Source organism: Solanum stenotomum, chromosome 8, assembly GCF_019186545.1.
Source record: "Solanum stenotomum isolate F172 chromosome 8, ASM1918654v1, whole genome shotgun sequence".
Classification (NCBI taxonomy): Eukaryota; Viridiplantae; Streptophyta; class Magnoliopsida; order Solanales; family Solanaceae; genus Solanum; species Solanum stenotomum.
In genome coordinates, this window is record NC_064289.1 from 58,872,011 (window position 1) to 58,889,400 (window position 17,390).

Below are 17,390 nucleotides of genomic sequence, written 5' to 3' on the forward strand. Positions count from 1 at the left end.
AATTAGATAACACTTCTCTAAGTGGTAATTGGTGTATATATATATAAGAATTAATTTTAGACCTANAGCTTGTGCTACCATAAATATATAATTCCACTAGCACTAGCAGTTGGAGAATTGAAAGTACGTATCTCAACATTTTTGTAACTTATATATGAAACCATAAGATTCATATATTATATTATATAAATATATATGTGTGAATATATGTATGAAGCTAAGTCCCACATTGTTGGGTTGAGGAATTATGGACTTGACTAATTTTTTCCTCGAGAGTTAGCTTTTGGGTTTGAGTTAGACTGAAGATTTATTTCTTTACATTGATACCACAAGATCTAGAGCTAGTTTCTGGGGATGAGTTATTAAGCGCAAGATTTATTTCTTTAGATACGACAAGATTCATTGTTTCTTTCTTTACAAAAATCATCACCTGTGACCTGTGAGTGACCTTTACAAGTTGTACCTCCTCTAACATTATGTAACAGATATGTGTCCTTTTCAGGATTAATGAGCCTTGTTGAATTGTTCATACAGTATTTTTTGTACCTTACATGTTGTTAGTCGGCCTTTAATGTAACAGAGTCCGCACTCTCAATTGTCTGTTGCAGTTAGATTATTAAGTATCAAATCCGATTGAAATGTCTTTCAAGAAGCAATGGACTGTGCTATGACCATGTAAATGGTGTATCCTACGTCTTTATTTTCGTTTTCCTTGTGATGCAACTTTACTAATGTATGAAGTGCCTTAGAGCAGAATCATCTGCAATAACCATGGCTCTCCCAAATGGATTGATCTTCATTTTAAGATTAGCTGCCCTTAGAAGGTTATGTTGTATACGATTGATTCTTCATTTTAAGATTAGCTGCCCTTAGAAGGTTATGTTGTATACGATTGATGAAGTGGAGTATCACTGACAACCAACAATGTGATGAGCACCAATGTTTCACATGCTGAAATGATCATATGAACAAAGTTGCTACATTGGCAAGGAATTACAAGTCCAGCAAAGACATGGCAGGAGGTGATGACAAAATTTGAAATGAATACAATATATTATATTTAAGAGAACAAGAAGTAGTAGAACTAGGAAGAACGCGTGTGGAGAGCCACTAAAGAGGAATAAAAGCCATCCTTGATGTTGATAAGAGTATTGTGTTTCCCTTTCTCCACAATAACTCCATTTTTAAAAACAGCAATTACATCTGCTCCTTTGATGGTAGATAATCTATGTGCTACCACCACGGTTGTACGATTTACCACCACCCTGTCAAGTGCATCTTGAACTATTCTCTCTGATTCTGCATCCAATGCGCTTGTAGCCTCATCTAACAGTAGGATTTTTGGATTTTTCAATATGGCCCTCGCTATAGCCACTCGTTGCTTTTGCCCACCTGATAGCTGAGTTCCTCGCTCTCCCACTGTCGTATCATAACCCTATAGTTTTTGAATAAGTAAGCTGGCCTGTCATTTCCATTATTGACAATATATATTATAATATTCAAACCAACCTGTTGCAGACCACTGATGAACTTGTGAGCATTTGCTAGTTCTGCTGCTGCTAAAACTTCTGCTTCAATTGCATTTCCTTCCTTTCCATATGCAATATTGGCTCGAATTGTGTCGTTGAACAACACTGGCTCTTGGCTAACAAGCCCCATTTGCTGCCTTAGCCATTTTACCTGGAATTTCTGAATCTCTATTCCGTCCAACGAAATCTGGCCTGAATCAGGATCATAAAACCTTTGCAGCAAAGATATTACAGTAGACTTTCCACATCCGCTCTCCCCAACTAAAGCAACCGTCTGAAATTTCAACTCACAACAAAGTTAACTAATGAATTAACAAACTCTATATGCCTTAAAAATGATACCTAAGATGGAATCAAACTGTAAATTTACCTGTCCACTGCGGATGGTCAAGCAAAGGTCTCTTAAAATTTGAACATCTGGCCTCGTTGGATACTTAAAGCTTACGTGCCTTAGCTCAATATCTCCCTTCACAATGTCAAGTGTCTTACCAGACTCATCACTTGGATCTACTTTTGATTTCCTGTCTAGAATAGCAAATATCGAAGCAGCTGCATTCTTGGCCTTGGTTGAATCTGGAGCCAATGAGCTTGACTGGGAAATTCCTATAGCTGCCGTTGACAGAGCAAAGAAAACCTGCCAGGTTGCAAGTACTCCACATTAGCCTCATAACAGACATTAACTAAAATCCTGAAGAAGAAAAAAAATGTAACCGGGGGTATTGTGCATACACGGTAAACGTCTGCAAAGGTGATTTTGCCATTCTGAACAAGAAGAGCTCCAGCATAAAAACTGGTTGCATATACACAAAACATCAAAGTATTTGATACACCAAAGCCCATCCCGCTAATTAAACCTTGCTTTATTCCTGCCTTCAATGGGCCTTCACACTTTCCTCTGTATGTTTCCATCACCTTCTCTTCTGCACAAAATGATGCAACAGTTCTTATACTTCCAACAGCATCATTCGCAACTTGACTTGCTTCCGCATACATAGTCTGTGAAAAGTACGATTAATCAGTAACATTATCACTGAAAGAGTTTATAATGGTAACAGATAATAACCAAAAAGATGATTTATAGCTTAGCTAATGTATTGATGTTTGAGAAAAACTATCAAGATTTATAGCTTGGCTAATATAGAAACTTCATTCACTATTATGTAAGCTGAACAATAAGGATTCAAACATACCTTTGCATCTGCACTGAACCCTGTCATGAACTTCATTTGGAGATATCCACTTAATCCAATTAGAGGTATCATAGCAAGGACGATAAGTGCCAACTGCCAACTCGCTTCAAAAGCAACAGCTAAACCTATAATTGCTGTTGCACTATCTTGGACCATTTGAGCAAGTGCATCTCCTACTAAACCACGGACTGCAGCTGCATCAGCGGAAAGCCTAGCGCCAATGATTCCAGTGGAGTTCTCAGGTTCATCAAACCATCCTACCTCCATGTGGACCAACTTCTCAAAGCACATTGATCTAATTCTTCTTACCAACTTACAACCAGCTATACCGAAAAGGTATGACCTTGCAGGAAATGCAATTAAAGTTACAGCTGCAAGAAGTACAAACATTTCAGCCCAAAACCTTGAGTCCTTCCTAAGTTCTTCTGGTGGCTTATAAAATATTTTGATCACGGTAGCGAATAAGATGCCGAAAATTGGAAGTATAGCACCATTAATAATTGCAGCCACAGTTCCAATAATGATCACAGGTGCCTCAGGCTTGTTGAGATAGGCTAAGCGACTAATGGGGACATTTAACGGCTTTCCAGATACTTCCTGGATACCTGTTTCTGTGTCTTCATTAGCTGTTTCAGATACACTAAGTCCATTAGGAAAAGAAAATGAGATGGAGAGTGAACGGCTGCTGCTATTTCCTACTCCAGATGAACTCCGACTGACAGATCGTAATAGTGACATCCTTTTACTTGACTGTCTACCAGATTCCATAGACTTATCTAATCTTCCCCTCTCATCTAAGCTTGATTTTTCTGTTTCTTTGTTTACTTCTTGTAAGCGTATAAGCTGAGAGTACCCTCCCTCTGGATCCTTGAGTAGTTCGGAATGTGTGCCTGAACAGCCCACAGCAATGACGTTAAAGAGAATGTTTGTGTCATCTTTCTTTCAAGAAGTTCATTAAGACGGAAAATAAACTCGAACTTGAAGTGTCCTTCAAAGACATAAAGATTCAGAAAACAAGCATTAGGTTCATAAGTGTCTCTAGTGATTGACACAACACACACAAATAATACTAATGACAAAGTTCATGGTTCTTGTTTGGATGTGTCTGAACTCAGACTTGATGAATTTGTCAGTTAATATGCTAACCACACTACTATAACATTCTGTATTAGTATATGACGTTGAACAGAATAATAGTAAAGTCAATATTGATGATTCTCCAGAGGTCAGTGAATAGCATATCTAACTAAGTCTGTGGTTCAATACCTTTTTCAACAACTTTTCCCCGATGAATGACTGCAATCATATCAGCATTCCTTACTGTGGTCAATCGATGTGCAACTATAACGGTTGTTCTGTTGATCATAATTCTATCCAATGCTTCTTGTACAACTCTCTCAGATTCTGCATCTAATGCACTTGTTGCTTCATCTAGCAGTAATATCCGTGGATCTTTTAAAATTGCTCTTGCAATGGCAATTCTTTGCTTTTGCCCACCAGAAAGTTGAGTTCCATGTTCTCCAACCATGGTGTCTAGACCCTGAACAAAGATGTTTTCATGTAAACGGTAAATCAGGAGTCAACTCAGTTGTGATTACAAAGAAAGTTGAAAGAAGAAGCACAAACTTTTGAAAGATGACCAGACTAAGTTCAGAATAAAACCTGTGGGAGTTTATCTAAGAATTTTGCGGCATTTGCTAACTCAACTGCAGCTCTGATCTCTTCAGGAGTAGCATCGTACTTTCCATACACAATATTTTCCTTAATGCTTGCTGTGAAAAGCACAGGTTCTTGGCTCACAAGACCAATCTTTCCCCTGATCCACTTAAGCTGGAAGTCCTTGAGATTAACTCCATCAATCAGAACTTGACCAGATTGAGGATCATAAAATCTTTCTATTAGACTTATGACTGTTGACTTCCCACTTCCACTTTGCCCAACCAAAGCTGCAGTTGTGCCACTTGGTACAAATAATGAAAATCCACCGAATATTTTCTCATCAGGTCTGGCTGGGTAACTGAAGTACACATCATTCAATTCAATATTGCCACGAATGTCGTTCAATATTTTTCCATTGGTATCATAAGCATCTATCTCTGGCTTTCTCTCTATAGTTTCAAACATCTTGAAAGCTGCAGCTTGACCTGCAGCGAATGCAGACATACACGGAGATGCCTGTCCCAGGGACCTGATATAGAAATATTTGATCATAACGCATGAATTCAAGCTTAGAAAATCCCACCATCTTCAATTTACTTGATGTATTGTTGTATGTAGCTTTTAAGAAGAAAAAAAAAACTCACATGGAAGCAGTTAACACAGCAACAATTATATTGATAACCTGACCACCTGTGTATCCTTTTTCCAAGATGAGCTTTGCACCATACCAAATAGCCAAAGCATAGCTACAGTACATAAGAGCAAAAAGTGAGCCAAGACCTAATCCACTTGCCAGCCCTTCTTTTGCACCTGAATGATAAGCTTTGATTAACGACTCGTTGTAGTCGGCTATAGCCTTCTTCTCCCCTGTAAATGATGCAACCTGAGGAGGAAACAAGATACATATCATACTTGTACTGATGGAGAAGAAAGTAAAACAAAGATAATTGCTTTACATATTATGACATACTATTCTAATGGATCCAATTGTCTGTTCAACCACCGCTGCAGCCTTGGCGTAAGCTTCTTGTCCACTGGACGCCATCCTAGATAGGATAAGGGACATCACTCCACCAGATATGATAAGTAGAGGAATGATGGATAACATAACAAATGTGAGAATCCAGCCTTTGGTAAATGCAATGACAAACCCCCCAATGAATGTTGATATCAGCTGTACACATTTCCCTACCTGCCACAGTTAAGGAAAAAACATCAAGTATAGAAAAAGCAATTTAAGGCAAACAGTTGCTTTTCAGCATTGAATACCTTTTCACCCATCGCGTCTTGTATAAGTACAGTGTCACCAGACATCCTCCCAACCACCTCTCCTGTATTTGTTTCGTTATCATAGAAAGCAATATCTTGTTGTAAAATAGTTTTCAGATAGAGACTCCTTATTCGAGAAGCTTGTCTTTCACCGGATATCATCCAACAAGCAACCTCTGTACAACATTCATATTCATTTAAACATCAATCATGACTATATATACTCAATAAAGACAGATTAATGTTCACACTTACGAAGAAATGCAGCTACTCCACATGCCAAAGCTAAGTAAACCATTGTCAGAGAGACCTACATGAAAATTAGACAGATTGTGATGATTTTCAGTATATCAAAAATGAAATAAGAAGTTGGAAGATGTTAATTACCTTGGTGACCATTCGAAGCACATCTTTGTTATTTTGGTTTTGTCCAAAAGAATCAGTCAATTCTCCGAAAAGAACAGTCATAATGGGGATTGACAATCCATTTCCAATAGCTCCAATAGTTCCAATGATCATCAAAACTATATCCGTTGAATCCGCAAAGGAAAAGAGCTTGTAAAAAGGAACTGTTTGGATTTGTTTGGTCATGTTTGAATCCTGTTTGCCTCGTGCATTGTCTTGTTCTTCTGATAATGCCTCATTGAGCTTGTAAAAGGGAACTGTATTATTTTCATTCAAACCATTCCCTTCACCCATAGCTATGTGTGTTTCGTTTGCCACAAACACCAATTTAGACTAAGTTAGACATGAAAAAGAATGAAATTTTAGTGAAAACATTATATGTATTCAGCTTGAGTAGAAAAATTATGAACAAACTATGTATGATAGTTGTGTTATTCAAGAAAAATAATAGATCAAAGACAGAACGTGGGGGTGGGAAAATTTTTTATTTTTAAAAAAACTAAATACTAAGAAGGAATAATAAGAGTTATTGATGATATGTACGCACGTAGTAGTAGTAACAGATTTGAAGATTTTAGACAACGTGGTGGGCAGAGAGAGGTAGAAAGAAATTCTCCTATAACCAATGAATTTATTCAGTCACCACTACTTTGACCAAATAAATGTTATAACCACAGTTTCATTTAATTTTAATTCGTAGCAGACACTTTGTCATTCGCATATCTCTTCGTCCTATATACTTGTAATTATACAAATACAAATCTTCACATGCCCAGTTCTCTTTTGCCTTCTCTCTTTCTCGTTTTATACAAACACAAATTATACAAAATACAATGTATAATTTGTGTTTGTGTAAAGCGAGAAAGAGATTTGATATACAAATACAACTGTTTTAAGTCGATTCAATTATATACGAATTCAAATTCTATGCAGATATACAAACACAAAGAGCATATACATATACAAATGCAATTCTCATAGACACGGACATTCGATTTTTACAAATCGCCGCGATTTATACAAATCGCCGCGATTTATACAAATCGTTGTGATTTATACAAATCAGATGCCTGTGATTTTATACAAATCTGATGCTCCATAGCAAAACTGTAGCTATAAAGCGCTAATATGATTTTTATGTTTGCTACACCTAAAATTTATTTTTAAAAAAACTAATTAGTTAGATACAGTTTAGTTTGCAATATTACGTATCTTACTAAATTTTGATTTGTCTAGATACGTTTAGATACATGTATCTCGGTATACATGATGTCAAAATTAGGTGTAATTTGTTGTAGTACATTGTATCCAAGTTGATTCACATGTATCTGAGATACATAACAAATCTTGTTTGTCACTCTCTTGTGTCTCTAGTATTCCAAATACATATAAATACATGTATCTAGTGTGATTCACAATGTATCAGAAATACATAACAAACCTTACTCGCCTCCGAACCCATCTCACTCGCCTCTCTCCCTATTTTAGTGAGTCTGGTAGCAAATATATATATATATATAAGTGTATCATCCTCAATATATGATATACAACTCTTAATTAGTGGTAAGATACGTAATATTTTGAAAGTATAGATAATAATAGTGTATATGATAGTAAAATATATCTAATTATATAGTTTCTCCTAAAAATAAACTAAAAATATGTTAGTATTTTTTTCATGAGGTACCTGTTGAAGTTTGATTCAAAGATATTGTTGCTTGATGATTGTTAATATTAATCAGATTATAATCTGTTAGAAAATTAGCATTTACGACAAAATATTTGAAGTTGACCACGCAAAACAATAAACTAATAATTATATAAAGTTAGTTGTATGCAAATATGAACTTCACATGGCCAACCAAGTTTGTGAATTTTGAAGATTTGTCCTTGAATACAACAAATAATAAGCTAAATACGTTGTTTTCTTTTTTAGTTTTTAATTTTTCATTACATGGTTCTTTTATTTTACTTGATGAATAGAAAAGTTTTAGAAACCAAAAGTGTTCATCTCTAACGAAAACAAAATTTAGATCAAATTGCAGAAATACAAGATCCTACTAGCTAGGGATGATGGAAGCACAACTTATTATTCCTCAATAATGATCTATGAGGACAAGGTTCTTATTGACAACATGAGTTATGTTATGAACATAGCCACACTAGACGATTCATTTGGGAAGCTGTCAAATTACAATTGGTTAAAGCAATGAGCATGTGCACGAAAGATGAAAACCATATGTTAAGAATATACATGTATATAAATAGAAGTTTCTATAGCATAGTCATCAATTGCTATAACGCGCGCGCGTGCTGCAAAACCAGTAAAACAGAATTAGAGACTGGAAGCAGCCAGGGAACTCAACAGATCATGACATTAACTTGCTAGACTTTACACGACTTTCAAGAAACAGTAAAATAACAAAAAATAATAAAATACAAGTATTGAGAGGATAAGAAGTAGTAAAACTAGGAAGCACTGGTGTGGAGGGCCACCAAAGAGGAATAGAAGCCATCTTTGATATTGATAAGAGCATCATGTTTCCCTTTCTCCACAATTACTCCATTTTTCACCACAGCAATTACATCTGCTCCTTTGATGGTGGATAATCTATGTGCTACCACCACGGTTGTACGATTTACCATCACCCGGTCAAGTGCATCTTGAACTATTCTCTCTGATTCTGCATCCAATGCGCTTGTCGCCTCATCTAATAGTAGGATTTTCGGATTTTTCAATATGGCCCTCGCTATAGCCACTCGTTGCTTTTGCCCACCTGACAGCTGAGTTCCTCGTTCTCCCACTGTCGTATCATAACTCTGTAATATTCATGTGTAAGCTCACTGATCATTTCCATTGACAATACATCTATATATGGAGATTTATAATATTCAAACTAATTACCTGTTGCAGACCACTGATGAACTTGTGGGCGTTTGCTAATTCGGCTGCTGCTAAAACTTCTGCTTCAGTTGCATTTCCTTCCTTTCCATATGCAATATTGGCTCGGATTGTGTCATTGAACAACACTGGCTCTTGGCTTACGAGCCCCATTTGTTGCCTTAGCCATTTTACCTGGAACTTCTGAATTTCTATTCCGTCCAATGAAATCTGGCCTGAATCAGGATCATAAAACCTTTGCAGCAATGATATTACAGTAGACTTTCCACATCCGCTCTCCCCAACCAAAGCAACTGTCTGAAATTTCAACGCATAACAAAGTTAATCAATGAATTTAATAACCAGTAAGGCAAACTCTATATGCCTTACTTTGTCCTGGAAAAACGATATTTAAGATGAAATCAAACATGAGTAAATTCACCTTTCCACTGCGAATGGTCAAACAAAGGTCTCTTAAAATTTGAACATCTGGCCTTGTTGGATACTTAAAGCTTACGTGCTTCAGCTCAATATCTCCCTTCACAGTGTCCAGTGTCATACCAGAATCATCACTCGGATCGATTTTTGATTTCCTGTCTAGAATAGCAAATACGGAAGCAGCTGCACTCTTGGCCTTGCTTGAATCTGGAGCCAATGAGCTTGACTGGGAAATTCCTATAGCTGCCATCGTCAGAGCAAAGAAAACCTGCCAGGTCGCAAATACTCCACATTAGCCTCATAACAGACATTTACTAAAATCCTGAAAAAAAATGTAAAAATGTAACAGGGGGTATTGTGCCACATACACGGAAGACGTCTGAAAAAGTGATTTTGCCATCTTGAACAAGACGAGCTCCCGCATAAAAACTGGTTGCATATACACAAAACAGCAAAGCAAATGATACACCAAACCCAATCCCACTAATCAAACCTTGCTTTATTCCTGCCTTCAATGGGCCTTCACACTTTTTGCTGTATATTTCCATCACCTTCTCTTCTGCACAAAATGACGCAACAGTTCTTATACCTCCAACAGCATCGTTCGCAACTTGACTTGCTTCCTCATACATCAACTGTGTAAAGTACGATTAATCAGAAACATTATCACCAAGAGAATCTGGCAATGGTAAAAGATACGCCCTCCGTCCCAATCTATGTGGCACCATTGGATTAGGTGCTAAGTTTAAGAAAGAAACGGAGTCTTTTCAAATTTTTGGTCTAAAACAAAACTTCGACATTTGTGTGCAATTTGAAGTTAAGTTGTTTCTAATTATAGAAAGGAGATATTCTTTTTGGGACAGACTAAAAAGGAAAGTGTGTCACAGCGATTGGGACGGATGGAGTAATAAAAAAATAACCATCTGAAGGTTAAAAAGATTTATAGCTTGGGTAATGTAGTGATTTGACTGATGTTTGAGAAAAACTTTCAAGTTTAAGACTCAATTATCCATATTTTTTAATATCACCAGCAACAGTAAGCTATATAATAAGGATTTGGACAAACCTTTGCATCTGCACTGAACCCTTTCATGAACTTGATTTGGATATATCCATTTAATCCAATTAGAGGTATCATAACAAGAACGATAAGTGCCAACTGCCAACTCGCTTCAAAAGCAATAGCTAAACCTACAATTGATGTTGCAGTATCTTGAACCATTTGAGCAAGTGCATCTCCTACTAAACCACGGACTGCAGCTGCATCAGCAGAAAGTCTAGCGCCAATGATTCCAGTGGAGTGCTCAGATTCATCAAACCATCCTACCTCCATGCAGACCACCTTCTCAAAGCACATTGATCTAATTCTTCTTATCAACTTACAACCAGCTATACTGAAAAAGTATGTCCTTGCAGGAAAGGCAATTAAAGTTACAGCTCCAAGAAGAACAAACATAAGAGCCCAAAACCTTGAGTCCTTCCTTAGTTCATGTGGTGGCTCATAAAATGTTTTGATCACACTAGAGAGTAATATTCCGAAAATTGGAAGTATAGCACCATTAATAATTGCAGCCACAGTTCCAATAATCATCACAGGTATTTCAGGCTTGTTGAGATACGCTAGGCGACGGATGGGGACTTCTAACCGCTTTCCAGCTACTTCCGGGATACCCATTTCTGTGTCTGTGTTAGCTGTTTCAGGTACACTAAGTCCAGTAGCTAAACCAAGTGATATGGAGAGTGAACGGCGGCTGCTATTTCCTACACCAGATGAACTCCGACTGATAGATCGCATTAGTGATATTCTTTGACTTGACTGTCTACCAGATCCCATAGACTTATCTATGCTGTCCCTCTCATCTAAGCCTGATTTTTTTGTTTCATTGTTCACTTCTTGTAAGCGTATAAGCTGAGAGTATGCTCCCTCAGGATCCTTGAGTAGTTCACCATGTGTGCCTGAACAGTCCACAGCAATGACGTTAAAGTGAATGTTTGTGTCGTCTTTCTTTTAAGAAATTCATTCAGACTGAAAAGAAACTCGCAGTTGAAGTGTCCTTTAAAGCTCTGCTAGGGAAGACTTAAAGATTCAGAAAACAAGCATTAGGTTCATAAGAGTCTATAGTGATTGAAACAACACACACAAATAATACTAATGGCCTCTGCTAGGAAAGACTTACAGATTCAGAAAACAAGCATTAGGTTCATAAGAGTATAGTGATTGAAACAACACATACAAATAATACTAATGAAAAAGTTATTGGTTCTTGTTTGGATGGGTCTGAACTAAGACGAGATGAATTTGTCATTTAATATGCTAACCAGACTACTATAACATTCTTTATTAGTATATGTTGTTGAACAGAATAATAGTGAAGTCAATATTGATGGTCATCCGGAGGACAGAGAATAGCATATCTAACTGAGTCTATATGGTTCAATACCTTTTTCAACAACTTTTCCCCGATGAATGACTGCAATCATATCAGCATTCCTTACTGTGGTCAATCGATGTGCAACTATAACGGTTGTTCTGTTGATCATAATTCTATCCAATGCTTCTTGTACAACTCTCTCAGATTCTGCATCTAATGCACTTGTTGCTTCATCTAACAGTAATATCCGTGGATCTTTTAAAATTGCTCTTGCAATGGCAATTCTTTGCTTTTGCCCACCAGACAGTTGAGTTCCATGTTCTCCAACCATGGTGTCTAGACCCTGAACAAAGAAGTTTTAGTGTAAATGGTAAATCAGGAGCCAACTCAATTGATTACAAAGAAAGCTGAAAGAAAAAGCACAGATTTTTGAAAGATGACCAGACTAAGTTGCAAATAGAACCTGTGGGAGTTTATCGATGAACTTTGCGGCATTTGCTAACTCAGTTGCAGCTTTGATCTCTTCAGCAGTAGCATCATGCTTGCCATACAGAATATTTTCCTTAATGCTTGCTGTGAAAAGTACGGGTTCTTGGCTCACAAGACCAATCTTTCCCCTGATCCACTTAAGCTGGAAGTCCTTGAGATTAATTCCATCAATCAAAACTTGACCAGATTGAGGATCATAAAATCTTTCTATCAGACTTATGACTGTTGACTTCCCACTTCCACTTTGCCCAACCAAAGCTGCAGTTGTGCCACTTGATACAAATAATGAAAATCCACCGAAAATTTGCTCATCAGGTCTGGCTGGGTAACTGAAGCACACATCATTCAATTCAATATCACCACGGATGTCGTCCAATATTTTTCCATTGGTATCATAAGCATCTATCTCTGGCTTTCTTTTTATGGTTTCAAACATTTTGAAAGCTGCCGCTTGACCTGCAGCGAATGCAGACATACAGGGAGCTGCCTGCCCCAGGGACCTGACATAGAAATATTTAATCATAACACATGAATAAAAGCTTAGAAAATCCTGTTTTCTTCAATTTACAATATGGATTGTTGTTTGTAGCTTTTAAGGAATTTAGTAGCTCAAAAAAAAATACTCACATGGAAGCAGTTAGCACAGCAATAATTATATTGATAACTTTACCACCAGTATATCCTTTTTCCAAGATGAGCCTTGCACCATACCAAATAGCCAAAGCGTAGCTGCAGTATATAATAGCAAAAACTGAGCCAAGACCTAATCCAGTTGCCAGCCCTTCTTTTGCACCTGAATGGTAAGCTTTAATTAGGGACTCGTTATAGTCAGCCACAGCTTGCTTCTCCCCTGTAAATGATGCAACCTGAGGAGGAAACAAGATACATATCATACTTGTACTATTTACATAAAAGAAAGTGAAACAAAGATTGCTTTACTCCGATACAAATTTCATCGGAGCATGAGAATGAGCATGGCATCCCAATAATTTAAACTTATTTCATACCGTTCTAATGGATCCAATTGTCTGTTCAACCACCGTTGCAGCCTTGGCATAAGCATCTTGTCCACTGGACGCCATCTTAGATAGAACGTGGGACATTGCTCCACCAGATATAGCAAGTAGAGGAATGACGGATAACATGACAAGTGTGAGAAGCCAGCCTTTGGTAAATGCAATGACAAAGCCCCCAATGAATGTTGATATCAGCTGTACAAATTTCCCTACCTGCCACAGTTAAGGAAAAAACATCAAGTATAGAAAGAGCAATTATATCCTCACAAAGAATCATTTATGCAGAAAGCGAATTATTATGTAGTGGCTTCACAGAAAAGGGCTTCGTAGAGTTGCTTTTCAGCATGAGTACCTTCTCGCCCATTGCGTCTTGTATAAGAACAGTGTCACCAGACATCCGCCCAACCACCTCTCCCGTATTTGTTTCCTTATCATAGAAAGCAATATCTTGTTGCAAAATAGTTTTCAGATAGAGACTCCTTATTCGAGAAGCCTGTCTTTCACCGGAGATCATCCAACAAGCAACCTCTGAACAACACATTTTAATTTTAACTTTCGATAATATTTCAAAAATAGCCTACGCTTAGTAAAGGCAGAATGAGAACTTACGAAGAAATGAGGCCACCCCACATCCCAAAGCTAAGTAGACAAACTTCAGTGAGACCTACATGAAAATTAGACAGATAACATAAGAAGCTACACTAAAAAAATAGGAGTGATAAATTTGGAAAATGTTCATGAAAGCATACCCTGGAGACTACGCGAAGCACATCTTTGTTATTTTGGTTTTGTCCAAAGGAGTCTGTCAATTCTCCAAAAAGAATTGTCATAATGGGCAGGGACAATCCATTACCGATAGCTGTAATAGTTCCAGTGATCATCAAAACCATATCAGTGGAATCAGCAAAGGAGAAGAGCTTGTAAAAGGGAACTGTATTAGCTTTCTCCGCTTGTTTGGTCTTGTCTGAATCCTGCTGGCTTGTATTGTTTTGCCCTCCTGATGAGGAGGCTTCATTGAGTCCTGAATTTCCATTCAAACCGTTCCCTTCAGCCATAGCTGTTCCAATGTTAAAGAGTAAATTTGTTAGTCACAACACCAATTTAGACCTCCGTTGGCAGGCTAATACTCAGACCTGAAGATCAGTAGCATTTTACTAAAAGCATATTAGAAAAACACAAGGGAAGAAAGCAACAAACAAGTATTACTGATGAAATTGAGAAGAACTCGAAACTGCCAGCAGACCCCTTATTCTGATCCCACTAACCATTAATTAGTTTCGGATTTACTCAGCTTGATGAAAGCAATGCAGTGTATGCAGACCTTACCCCTACCTTTGAAGAGGTAGAGAGGCTGTTTCTGAAAGACAACAAACAGTGAAAAAGAGGCAATAACATCAAATAGAAACAACAACACATGGGTCCTCCTCATGCCACCTTGGACCAACCTCTCACACCTCCTAACCGTGGCATTTGCATGTTTCCTCTTTACATGTCGAAATCATCGCAGCCTCATATCTTCGACGGGGTCACTCCTACCAAGTCTTGGATATCTTCATTCCTAATTTTATCTATCCTAGTATGTCCATGCAACTACCTCAGCATCTTCATCCGTGTCTCTCCCAGAGCAAATAAAAATGAGCTTAACTACATATCCGTGATGATTGGGAAATGTTCTGAGTCACCTCCCACAGTCTTAACTGGACCTCTTAGCACCATTATACATGTCCTTAATTAGCATAAAACAGGCTATAGGAATTAAGAACTTTAGCCTCTAAACATCTCCAAATAATATCCTTTGAAACTTTATCATATGCATTTTTATAAATACCATAGCGGCCCCGGCATGCATGAAATCCCAAACCACTACTCCACTCCCTCCTAGTGGCTGATGTGAGTCTTGAGAAAAAAATTACTATTTCCTCAATTACTTTCCTTTTTAGTCTATTTAAAAAAATAAAATAAAATTATAACAGTTTAAATTTCTACTTTCCACATGAAATAATTAAAGCATAAGATTAAATGACATTTTAATACACATTTAACATAATTTTAATTTTTTTTATTTTCTTATACTTTATTTCAGAAGGAAAAAATAATAGACATAAATAGTCAAACAGGGTGGTGGGTAAAGAGAGAGAGAGAGAAAGGGAGGAAGAAAATAAAAGTAAAGAGAGAAGAAGGCCGTACCTGATCTGAGTTTCTTCTCCTTCAGATTCAAACTGAGTGACAGTGGTTGAAAGTTTATATATTGTGAAAGTGGGTTGTTGTCTTGTTATTGTTGTGGGTTCCTGCTTTTCTGGCAGTGCACTTTACTTGTGTAAAGTTTGAATTTCCTTGTGGGAAATGATTACTCAACTCTACGAGAAATGGAGCTGTTGAACCAAATAAGATTTGGATTTGGATGCACTCTCTTCCTTTTTTTTTCTGCTGATGCCGCCCAACTTCTACCGGCTGCCGTCCAACTCACCTTGACCTACAATAAGGATCGGATGCAGTAGTACATTTACATAAAAACAAACTTATACATATTCTGTACTAGCTAATTATTATATTCTTGTAGGATCCTGATGAGCAAAACGATAAAAATAAAGTTTCTTTTCCTTGAAGAACAAGGTGTCAAAGACTTTTTTTTATATGAGAAAAACGTACAGACGTACGTAGGTGCTTAGCTAAGCATTTTGCTTGGAGTGGGGATAAAGCGAATGAATACACACAGGCGGCATGATATATAAACATGATTTTTCATAACTTTAACTTCAGTCGGTAATTATAACTTTTAACTTAAATTTGTATAATATTAAAAAATATATATATATTTGTCCAATCCGATAATTTTATGTCCTATGTGATGCTTTATGTGTATCATGTCATGTAAAACACGTATGTTTATTTGTTCAATTTTATATAAATTTAAATATCTATTTATACACGCTTAAAGTTGACGATCACAATTATTCAAACTAAAAGTCATGTTCATGTATTATCCTATTAAGTCAATGAGTTTGACGGAGAAATGTAGTACCTCGGTTTATATTTGGTGCCAGGAAATTGCCATGACAGCGCAGCCGCAATAAGAATACAGATTTGAATCCGTGTATCATTACAACTAAAAAGTGTCAGCTTCCATGAAATATTTATGGACTACCATATACTACTATTTTATTTTATAAAAAAAAATATGCTAAAATGTCAAAAGCACTTTTAAAATTTTGGTCCGAGTACAAAGTATTTTTCAACTTGATTGAGATGTATAAAGATTAGGGAATTTGTTAGTAATTGTAAATAAATGAGTTAATTTAGATGTTAATTTCTACATCTACTAGACACAGGCATCCCAGATGTTCAACATATGTTATTTTTTATGTCTCAATTTATGTGATATTTTTTTATTTTTCAAGAGTCAAACAATTTAAATTTGATCAGAAATTTATGCATGAAATCTTCAATTTCCTTGAAATGAAATTTATATATTTGCTGATTACGTAAAAAGTACTACAAGTTACAATAATTGATAATTCAAAATGTTTATAAGATTTATCAAAAAATTTACGGTCAAAGATAGACTTGTTTGGATCTTGAAATTTGAAAAGTGCCACATAAAATGAGACGGAGGGGGTACTTTTTTAGTTTCAACTCATGTGACACTGTTGGAATTCGGGAAATTATTTAAAAAGTTATTATTTTTAAATATTTGAAGTTATTTATTATTGTATTTTATAGTAATTTTTATATAATTTTAAAGTAATATATACTACTCTCTATGTCCTAATTTACGTGGCACAAATTTCAATAATCAACCAATTTTTTAATATTTTTTTCAAATGTTTCAAGTTATTAATTATTGTGACTTATAATATTTTTACGTCATTTTGAAATAATATTTGGTACTTCTTTTGTCCCAATATTATTTGACACCGATAAAATTTTGAAAGTCAATCAAATTTTTTATATATCTTTTAAAATTTTAAATATTTAAAATTATTAATTATTTTGATTTATAGAGTTTTTAAAAACTAATTTTCAAAAGATAAAAAATAAAATAAAATTATATGAATGCCGTCAACTAGAAATAGACACGTCGTCATTGCCATCGTTCGTTACTAGCTAACGGCTACAATACTTATGAACATCACTATCAACTA

At 36.3% G+C, this 17,390-nt stretch overlaps 2 protein-coding genes across 6 annotated transcripts in view; both read right to left on the reverse strand.

Annotated features, from left to right (window-relative positions):
* Positions 1-11,420, reverse strand: part of LOC125872449 (glyoxysomal fatty acid beta-oxidation multifunctional protein MFP-a-like) — a 121,213-nt gene extending 109,793 nt beyond the window's left edge. The window contains exon 1 of the mRNA XM_049553180.1: positions 11,410-11,420. The gene's annotated coding sequence lies outside the window, so the exon portion shown is untranslated. The remainder of the gene's footprint in view (positions 1-11,409) is intronic.
* LOC125872445 (ABC transporter B family member 11-like) lies at positions 1,068-15,743 on the reverse strand. 5 transcript variants are annotated; one of them, XM_049553173.1, is made up of 14 exons: positions 14,694-14,739; positions 13,998-14,305; positions 13,858-13,912; positions 13,601-13,776; positions 13,240-13,461; positions 12,860-13,098; positions 12,207-12,732; positions 11,813-12,086; positions 10,438-11,327; positions 9,740-10,006; positions 9,376-9,639; positions 9,129-9,251; positions 1,510-1,680; positions 1,068-1,435 (listed from the first exon to the last, which is right to left on the reverse strand). In XM_049553173.1, the coding sequence occupies exons 1-14, from the start codon at positions 14,722-14,724 to the stop codon at positions 1,085-1,087; spliced, it is 3,897 nt and encodes a 1,298-aa protein (XP_049409130.1). In that variant the 5' UTR covers positions 14,725-14,739; the 3' UTR covers positions 1,068-1,084. The 5 variants fall into 5 exon arrangements, with proteins under 5 accessions (XP_049409130.1, XP_049409129.1, XP_049409132.1 ...); XM_049553172.1 differs by lacking the exon at positions 1,510-1,680 and adding an exon at positions 8,830-8,872 and having other exon boundaries at positions 1,068-1,392; positions 8,958-9,251; XM_049553174.1 differs by lacking the exons at positions 1,068-1,435; positions 1,510-1,680; positions 14,694-14,739 and adding exons at positions 8,411-8,872; positions 15,436-15,743 and having other exon boundaries at positions 8,958-9,251.
* Positions 15,744-17,390: the final 1,647 nt, after the last annotated feature.